This window comes from Vipera berus (genome assembly GCF_964194415.1).
Source record: "Vipera berus genome assembly, chromosome: 10".
Taxonomy (NCBI): domain Eukaryota; kingdom Metazoa; phylum Chordata; class Lepidosauria; order Squamata; family Viperidae; genus Vipera; species Vipera berus.
Window position 1 is genome coordinate 15,376,952 of NC_138213.1, and position 10,026 is coordinate 15,386,977.

The 10,026-nt window shown below is 43.9% G+C and overlaps 1 protein-coding gene across 1 annotated transcript; it reads left to right on the forward strand.

The window, feature by feature from the left end:
• The first annotated feature begins 325 nt into the window (after positions 1-325).
• ATMIN (ATM interactor) lies at positions 326-8,637 on the forward strand. The gene is made up of 4 exons (XM_081335727.1): positions 326-624; positions 2,820-2,945; positions 3,650-3,849; positions 4,579-8,637. Exons 1-4 carry the CDS (start codon positions 343-345, stop codon positions 6,413-6,415), a joined length of 2,445 nt encoding a protein of 814 aa, XP_081191853.1. The 5' UTR covers positions 326-342; the 3' UTR covers positions 6,416-8,637.
• The last annotated feature ends 1,389 nt before the right edge of the window (positions 8,638-10,026 follow it).

The window sequence follows — 10,026 nt, forward strand, 5'->3', positions numbered from 1 at the left end:
CTCAGCTTGGCTGGCTCAGGAATTCTGGGAGTTGAAGTCCACGAGTCATAAAAGAGCCGAGGTTGCCTAGCCCTGCGCTAGGTGAATAAAGGGGCGGCCTCATGAAACCGGGACTAATCGAAAAGACGAATGAATGAATCGCAGCCCGGAATTCGGTCCGCGGCCTCGTCCCACGTGACTTCGAGCCGACGAAAAGGGGCGGGATCTCCTTTCCGAGGGCGGGGCTGGCGCCGCTCTTTCCCACGCATCCCTCATGAATATGGAAATCGGCGTCTCTCCATATTCATGAGCTGCCCCACCGGAAGTGCCCGGCCGGTTGGTTTGGGAACGGCCGCGAGGAACATGGCGGCGGCCGCTCCTCCTCCTCCTCCTCCTCCTCTTCAGCCGCAGCGCCCGCCTCAGCGCGGGGTCCCCGGCCTGGGTCTCGGGCGTCCCCGCCGCCCGGCACCCCGCGAGGTCCGCCAGCGGCCGGCCAGCCCGCGGGAGCTGGTCACGCCCTCGGTGACGGAGCTGTCTCGGGCCGTCCGCAGCAACATCTTGTGCACGGTGCCCGGCTGCGGCAAGGTGCTGCCCAACCCGCCAGCGCTGAGCATGCACCTCAGCAAGGCCCACCGCCTGCAGCAGGTGAGCCCCCCCCCGTCTCCTTCTCCCCTCTCATGTCTCCTTCCCCCCTCCCTCTCCTTCCCCCCCCGGCCCCCCCGTCTCCTTTGCCCCCGGTCTCCTCCCCCCCATGTCTCCTTTCCCCCAACCCCCTCTCCTTCTTTCCCCTCCGGTCTCCTCCTTCCCCGTCTCCCCCCCCCCTGTAAACCTCCTCTTCCCCCTTTCTAAATGGGCCGCGCCCCAAATCTTCTCGGCCAGGTCTCTCTTTACAACGCGCCCCCCTCTCCAGCTTTTCTGGCCAGTCTCCTTTGCCAATTCCCTCCCCCCGCCGCCCAAATATCTCCCTCCCTTCCCCTCGGGCAGGGGTAGGCAACCTTGGCTCTTTTATGACTGGTGGACTTCAACTCCCAGAATTCCTCAGCCAGCCACGCTGAGGGGAAAAGGAGAGGCTTCCAAGCTGAGCCAGGCTGGCTCAGGGATTCTGGGAGTTGAAGTCCACCAGTCATCAAAGAGCCAAGGTTCCTCACCCCTGCCATAGGAGATAACGCTAGAGCAGAGGTCTTCAAGCTTGGCCCTTTTAAAACTGGTGGACTTCAACTCCCAGAATTCCTGAGCCAGCCCTGCTGAGGGGAAAGGGAGAGGTTTCCAAGCTGAGCCAGGCTGGCTGAGGAATTCTGGGAGTTGAAGTCCCCGAGTCATAAAAGAGCCAAGGTTGGCTACCCCTGGCCTAGGCCTAGGCCGCTTTATGACTCGTGGACTTCAACTCCCATAATTCCTGAGCCAGCCACGCTGAGGGGAAAGGGAGAGGTTTCCAAGCTGAGCCAGGCTGGCTGAGGAATTCTGGGAGTTGAAGTCCACAAGTCATCAAAGAGCCAAGGTGGCCTTACCCCTGCCATAGGAGATAACGCTAGAGCAGAGGTCTTCAAGCTTGGCCCTTTTAAAACTTGTGGAGTTCAACTCCCAGAATTCCTCAGCCAGCCACGCTGAGGGGAAAGGGAGAGGTTTCCAAGCTGAACCATCCTGGCTCAGGAATTCTGGGAGTTGAAGTCCACGAGTCATAAAAGAGCCAAGGTTGCCTACCCCTGCCCTTGGGCCTCCCTTCCAGTCAGGGTGTCTTAAAAGTTGGTTTGTTTGTTTGTTTTTCCTTCTCAGCCACCTCTTCCCACTGTTGACAATTGGGAAGGACCCCCCCCCCAAAAAAAAGACTGTGTTTATTTAGCATATATGGCATGCTTGTGTGGTTCTAATTCGTTGTGTATGAACAAGGAAAATGGATGCGTAGTCTGCTGCTTCTTATGATGGTCTGAGGGGATTTTAATGCAGGTCAACCTATGACCAAACTATCTGTTGCTAAGTGAGACAGTTGCTAGCTGAGTTTTGCCCCGTTTTACGACCTTTCTTGCCACAGTTGTTAAGTGAATCGCTGAATCTGGCTTCCCCCGTTAACTTTGCTTGTCAGAAGGTTCAGTCAATCAGAATAGAGCTGGAAGGGATCTTGGAGGTCTTCTAGTCCAACCCCTTGCTCAAGCAGGAGAACCTGTAGCGTTTCAGACAGGTGGCTGTCCTGTCTGACCACAGGAAAGGCAGTCTGATTTTAAAACTGGCAGGCAAACCTATCAGCAGTCTTGACTCCAAAATGTGCAACAGTTGAAAAAAAATAAGGCCTTTGTTGACTTTGGAATTATGCTTCAGACACTGCCTCCAGGGCTTTTTCTTGCTAACATATTTACTTTGGACCGTCCCATTAGTTCTTCATACTGTTGGCTTCTGATTTTTGGTTTTGTTTGAATCATTTTAGGCTTCCCTTAACAAAACTAGTGTGTTGGGCAAGGATCAAAAGGACCGTGTGGTGTCTTGAATGTTCGTACAGTTCACAGTAATCTGATGTGTAGTGTGATGTGTTTCCAAACAGCAGCAACAATTAAATTTGTTGAGGCATCTTCAGAAGATTTGACAAATAGGATTCTTGATTTATATTGCCATTCAGGGATTTGTCTTTCTTAAAGTTGGGACATAAACATGATGTCAATAATTCCCCCTTCGTAAGTGTGAAAAACAGTCTTAAGACACTTTTTTTTCAGTGCTGTTGTAACTTTGAAAGGTCAGTAAATGAGCTGTTGTAAGTCAAGGATTACCTGTAACCCAAAATTCAGTTTACCTTCCACCTGCTTCTTAATTCTAAAATGTGTGTTTCTTTTTAATAACGTCTGCCACTTCAGGATGGAAAAGTATATCCTGCAATGAGGAAAGATTTGAAAACGCTACAGAAATACTACTGCTGTCCAATTGAAGGTTGTCCTAGAGGACCCGAAAGGCCGTTTTCACAGTTTTCTCTTGTAAGGCAGGTATGGAACATAACTAGATTATTTAAAGATAAATTAATGGAAATTACAGTGAGTGGAATGTCATGTCAAAAAGTTATTTTTTTCTGAATTATAGTTTTTTATGTGAAAACATATATGTATAACAAATCTTGTATGTCAGTGCAAGATCTAATTCTAAATAAAGTCCTTGTTATGGGATTAGCATGTAGAATAAGAGTGAACTTGATTCAAATAAATGAACATGCAGCAGAGGCATGAATAGCCCAGAAAGTTAATTTTCTCAACTGTAGCATCTTTTGAAATCTAAATTTGTAGGGTGGCAGTGAAGGAACTTGATATTAAATAAGTTACTTTTTCTTTTCCTTTGGTTATCCCAAACCTAAAGATTTGTTCTTCTATTCCAATTATTTTGTGGCATATAAGTAAAACTGTTAAATCCTAAAGTATCTGTGCTGCATCATTCAAAACGGAACACAGAATTACAGTTAATTATAGTAAACAAGTTTGCCTGTTAGGAAATAGGCCTAATCAAAGTTGGGGCATCTGATTGGTAAACTCTACTTTTAGTACTCAACATCTCCAGGTAGGGTCTAGAAAGAGTTCAGTCTTAAAACTGGGGGAAAAAATCTGATAGTAATTTGAGAATGCTAAAAGATGATGCCACTCATTGGTTGTAAGTTGCTTCTCTGTATCCCTACAATTACCCTAATGTTTGGTTGTTTCAGCACTTCATGAAAATGCATGCTGAAAAGAAGCATAAATGTGACAAATGTACCAATTCGTACGGCACTATATGGGATTTAAAGCGCCATATTTTGGACTGTGGCAAGACTTTCCAGTGTACTTGTGGCTGTCCATATGCTAGTAGGACAGCATTGTTATCTCACATTTATCGGACACAACATGAGATCCCGGTTGAACACAGGTATGGCAGCATTTTCCAAATATCTCCTGCACATGGACATATTAGTTTGTGGGGTTTAGCATTTGGGGGAAGAGTTTTGGCATTGGTAAACGCCAGCAATGGCCCCTCTGTTCTTGGTTTCACAACTGCTCATAACACAGTGGCCTGTATTTTTCTTGGCCTTACATCTGTGCATCCCTTGTCAGATAGGCTGCCACTAGCAAAATCTTTAAATTCTCTTAATTTAAAAGATTTTGCTGCACAATGCTGTGTGTTGTTTTCCTGTTTCCTAGAAGTGCAAATGCGAACCATCGCTTGTTTCACCCAAATAGTTAGCCCCGTGGGCTTTTGAATGTTGCATGAATTAGAGCAGGGCTCTTCCAACTTGGCCCTTTTATGACTTGTGGACTTCAACTCCCAGAATTCCTCAGCCAGGCAAGTTTGAAGACCCCTGCTTTATTGTAAGGTTACATTAACAGAGTCTTGCAAGTCTGGAAGTTCCTTTCTCCCCTGTCCCCAGCTAAGAAAATAGGGAGGATCTACCACACCCACATTTCTGTTGAGGGCCTTTTACCTGACTGTTCCCTTGACTCTGGCTCTTCTCGCTGTGTCCTAAGGTCATTCCCACATACTATTAAAGCTATGAATTATATGCTTTTGTTTTCCTAAAGTCCTCCTCTCGGATGGGAAGCAGTGGGCAGACTGTTCTGCAGTCCAGTAGCATTTCTCACGATTTATTAATGTTTACAGGGACCCGCCCAGCAAGAAAAGGAAAACTGAAACTTCACTTTCTAACTGCCTGCTGGAAGAAAAAACAACAAGCAAGGTCTCCGCCAACATCTGCCACAGCAGATGTGCCAGCACGGAGGATTTGGAGACCTCTGAAACCAAGTCTACGGCTTCTTTGGACGACCCCAACCAATCTTACGCTATTCAGCAAACGCAAGCACAGCCCAAAAGTGCACCCAAGTTTCTCCTGCCTAAGCCGAAAGTGGGTGTGGTTAAGCTCCCTGTAATGCAGCTGACTCAGTTGCCCATCTTGGTGCCGGCACCGAACTCTTCTGTAAAGCCTGTGATGGTGGCTGTGGACGAGAGAGGTTCTCTTATGAGTACTGTTCAGTTGATGCCGCTGCCAGTCAGAATTATGATACCTGCCCTGGAGGCTGAAACGCTGGCATTGAAAAACCCCTCAGCCCTTTCCAGAACCAAAACTGCTGATGGGACTAAGCCAGTTAGCACCGGCATCCAGGTGAATTTAAGCAAAGCTACTCCCCATAATCCAGTCCAGGATCTAGAAGCTCTGTGCTATAAAAATGGAATCTGTTCCACAAACGTTCAGACTGACCTATCTTACATTTCCCAAAACTTTGTGCCTTCGGCAGCTTGGCCTCCCGATTCCTCGGTGTCCTCATGTTCTCAGACAGACCTGACTTTCAGTTCCCAAATGTTGCTTCCGGTTAGCGTGGAGACACAAACCCTGTTACCCAGCTTGAAGCTGACTTCCTCCATAGCTGCTCAGACAGATGTGCTTGCTCATGCTTGCTTTCAACCCTGTGGGATTTCTCGGGAGACTCAGACCAGTAAATCCCAAAAAGGGATCGATGAGAACGTGCACATGGACCAGACTGTCGCATGCAGCAGTCTTTTCAGCAGCGTTAATGCCGCATTTCCCAATTCAAACCCAATGACTCATCCCGACGGCTCCTTGATGGCAGCCAACCTGGGTCAGAATATGCTACCGCAAGGAAACTGCAAAACTTTGACCCCAGACACAAAGTGTGAGCCGATGCTCGGCTTCAGCCCACCAACAAACGGTATGCTTCCCCAGCAAATTATGACAGACAATCAGACGCAAACCATGGAGCTACTGAATGACCTGGAAACGATTTTTTCAAATAACTCAGCAGGTCACTCATTGGATAACCGGAGTCTTTTAACAGATACTCACTCCAACCCTGACATTCCCCTAAGTTCCGTCCCTACCCAGAATGCAGGGATAGATTTTGACATTGAGGAATTCTTTACAGCCTCCAACATCCAAACTCAAACCGAAGAGGCTGAATTTGGCAACTTGAACTCCGTGCCGGCCTTGGAGTCCCTAGACATTGAAACCCAAACAGATTTATTTTCAGACCACGCTACCCAATCCTACGCCTCTCGGAGTAATTCTAATTTCCTAGGCTTAGAAATGTTTGATACGCAGACCCAGACAGACTTAAATTTCTTCCTGGACACTCCCTACCTGCCTCTGGGGAACATCTTGAAGCCCTCTGCTTTTTTGATGAGCGCCGACTCTTCCAATACAGAAACCCAAACAGAAGTGAGATGTCCTGACAGCGAGATCTCCGATCATATGTCAGAGAGCAAAGTCCAGCTGAACAGTGCTGAAACGCAAACCATAGACAGCTGTCTTGATACTCTAGGCAGTTTATTTCTCACCAGCAACGAGACTCAGACTGTTGTGGATGATTTCCTTTTGGCTGACTTGGCCTGGAATACGATGGAGTCACAGTTTAGTTCCGTAGAGACACAAACCTGCGCAGAATTGTGCTCCTTGCTTCAGGGGTCCAACAAAGCAAGCTGTTGAATGCTGTTCTCACACTGCAGCATTTGGAAGGTTAAGTTATAAGGGGAAAGAAAACGTGACTGGGGTTAGGCTCTGCTGAGTGTAACTAACTGTAAAGCCTTGGTTTACAGACCGTGTCAGATTGCAAAGCACTTTCACTGTTGTGTATTGTGACTAATTTAAGCCCTGTTACATATGGTTACAGTTGTACGTTATGTTTGGACACTTTATAAGGCTTCTGCTACTTGCCTCTGCTATCCTGAATGAATGTGCACAAACCCACAGTTCTCCTCTCATCGGCTTTAATCATGTCCGACATCTGACCTTGATACTGATGCTAAAGCTGCTTTTTTTTTGAGAATTAATATGACTTCTGAGTAAACATAATGCCCCAAGTTTTAACTCTGTAACTTTTCCTTTTTGTTGTTTTTCTGCATATACTGGTGTCAGTTGCCCCTGCTTATAAGAAGCTTATATCTTAGAGGTCTCCAGGAAGTCCTATGAATTCAGTCTTCAGCATATTGATCTGTTACAGTTGACCAGTTCTGCAACCATGTCAGTTCCAGTGTTATTAAACGTAATTTTCTAAGAAAAGCCAAAGTTTATGAACCAGATTTTCTTTAACTTTTGTTTGTGTATTTCTCACTATCAGAAAATTAATAAGATTGTCTTATAGACACTAAGCCGACAAGATGTCACACAGTTCATGTTTGGAGTAAGGTGCAGCTTGCCATTAAGAAAACAATAAGTATTTGTAGCCAGATTTAAAAAACAAAATCTCTCCTGTGTATTCTCAGTTGATATCACAGTTATGGAATTGAACTCAGTAGTTCCAAAACCTCTATCACGTACAGAAAATAAGCAGAGGAATGTATGCAGAAATGAAAAAGGAATCATCTAAAGGGAGACTATGAAATTCCTTTTCAAAATGCATTTTGAATTTAACAAGTCTTCAAAGTTTCTGATTTAAACATAATCTGGGGTTGTCCAAGTCTGTTTCTTGTTCACCCTTATTTCTGCGGGACTTAATTGTTTCCAATTCTACACACTGCTTCTAGAGACAGATATGTCAGCTAATATTAAAATAGCTGTTTCCAAAACACTGATTTAAGACAATCGTTTAGAAAGCCAAGAGCAGGTTTACAGTTCAACCAAGTCATTTGGCACATCTACAGATACTGCAGGAGAACAATCTTATCAAAGGCCAAGTGACTTAACAGTCATCTTTACCAAAGATCTCAACATACTATTGGACTGCATTGGTGAGGGTGAGTAAATTCATTTTCTGTTGAGCACTGGATTCTCCGAGCACCATTGTAGTTTTCCAAGGGCCAAAAGTGTGTGGTTTTATTGATTCTAGCTGTTAGGCAAAATGAACTGCTTGGTGTGTTTCAATGGGGGGGGGTGTCTGCACAAAGTTTGGTTTAGGAGCAGGGTTTTATTAAAGAGAAATATTTCATTAAATTTCTTCAGGCCTTAATTCTCTCTAAAGTTTCTGTAGTTAGTAAGATTGGTTATCTTTTTGAGGGTATGCCTTGGAGGAGGATTCTGGGCCGTTGAATTGCTTATCTCATTATTCAAGATGAAGAATAGCAGCTCGGTAAAAAGTCCCATATGCTGCAATTTGCAACTGTGTGGCTCACCCTCCAAAGGACGTTTTACATGTGGTAGAAATGAAGGATTCAAATGAGACATAGATTTGTCAAAATGCCCGAGAGCAGAAACCACATTAGTCCATAAACACAGTATATTCGTATGCGTACACATGTATGACATACAAATTGCTTTTAGCAAAGAGTAATTGCCTATACAAGGAAGTGTTCATATACTTTTGTATTTCACAAGGAAGAAGCATTTATGGTTTTACTGTAGATTTGGGAGAACATCGGGACGTACAACAACATTTCTAATCCTGCTAAAGCCTCAAGCTGACTTGTGCCTACAAGCTAGTGCAGTCTGCTTATAGAAGTATATAGCCCAATAGTTAGAATTCAGAATGCAATGCGCTTGCTGCACATTTGATAGAAGTATAACAGCCTCTCTGGGTCTGCATAATGTGTCTGTGTCTCAATACACCGAAACATTTGTGCATTAATCTAAGTACATTTACAAAGGTTTTGCTCAAATGCTATCCTGTTATTTAAAAGTAGCAGCACTGATTCAGTGGAGGTCATGTTGATGTATAAGCTGTTCCTTGATGGTGGTTTTAAGGAACTATTTAACAGAAATAAAGATTTTCTGGAAGTGACCAATATTGGCTTTTGTGCCCTCGTGGATCCTTTCCAGCTGCTGTGCCAATCAACCCGTGTGTTTATTCTTAAGGTTGAGGAAAAGGGAAAGTTTCATTCTTCTGTGTTCATTGCGCTAGACTTGAAATCTATATGTCTACAGTATGTAGTCTATGACTATGTAGTCACGAGTCTCGTGTATAGATTTACATATTGTCTAATTTTGGGCTGTCTTGCTTTCTTGCAATAAGTAACCCAAGATGATTTGGTAAAAAAGATGAATCGTTTTTTTTAAAAATAGTTGAGACTCATCCTTTGAAGTGGGTTGGCAATGTGATCTTCCAGATGTTGCTGGATTGCAGCTTTTATTAGCCCCCTCTATTAGCCAGGCAGGTTAGAACTGAAGGGAGTTGTGTAAGCTTTGGAGATCATACATTACCAGCACCTCTTTTGCAAAGGTACTAGGAAGAAATGCTCAGTTTGTTCCAAAAATGGGTGTCTTCCATCACTTGACGCAGTCTGTCGCTCATATAGTTTTTCTTATAAAAGAACATTATCCTTATGTGTGACTAATAAGAATTTATTGAAGGGAGTTTGGTATCTTAGCTTCTGATTCAGCCTTTAATTTTGTAGTTGTGGGATCATTTCTAGCCATCTCCCGGTCTTATCTGCCAGTGAGAAATATCCTAAACCTTAAAGAAGTCAGGATGGTTATACAGGTATTTGGTAAGATCCAGGCAAGCTTAACTTGGTTTAATGGCATATTATCAAGATAGTTTCAGGAAGATAAATGTCTGCATCTATAAGCAGACACCTGTCCTGAATTGAATTTTTGTATCATAGGTCATTGTCCCTTTTTTCTGAGCTGTTTTTCAATCAAGCCACCAAGCCTTTAACAAAAAGAAATAATAATTTGCATTCAATTTATAGTTGACAAAAAGGCGCTAAGTCTCTCTTAACTATTCCTTTGAAACACCTGCTGATGGTTATGATATTAATCCTAGTTACAGTTTTGAGATAAAAGGCCTATTTTCCTACTGATATTCCTGTATTACAGTGGTTTTGTTTGCATCACTTGGTTCAATACATGTACATTCCATGTAATAAAGACACCTTTTATCTGCTCCTAAATTTAAGATTTTAAGGGATCTAGTTCTGTTTCAATGCACCATCAGAATTTATTAGGGCTAAAACCCTAATTTAATCTTTAGACATCAAACATGAATGCAGTCCTACAGGTTGCTCATTAAATATGAATGCAGTCTTACAAGTTGTTATCCACATACAGCTGTAGCAAGTAACAATTGCAAGTATCTACATGAGAAATATTTGAATGAGAAATTTTGGGACTTCCTTTCTCATTGGAAGAAAGTTGTCTAGATATTCCTTTGCCAGAGATCTGTC

What these genes read in the sequence shown, in the direction of transcription:
- ATMIN (XM_081335727.1), top strand. Translation starts at nt 343, where the DNA reads ATGGCGGCGGCCGCTCCTCCTCCTCCTCCTCCTCCTCTTCAGCCGCAG. An exon ending in AGTTTTCTCTTGTAAGGCAG is followed by an intron (nt 2,946 to 3,649) that starts GTATGGAACATA and finishes TGGTTGTTTCAG; the next exon opens with CACTTCATGAAAATGCATGC. An exon ending in GAGATCCCGGTTGAACACAG is followed by an intron (nt 3,850 to 4,578) that starts GTATGGCAGCAT and finishes TAATGTTTACAG; the next exon opens with GGACCCGCCCAGCAAGAAAA.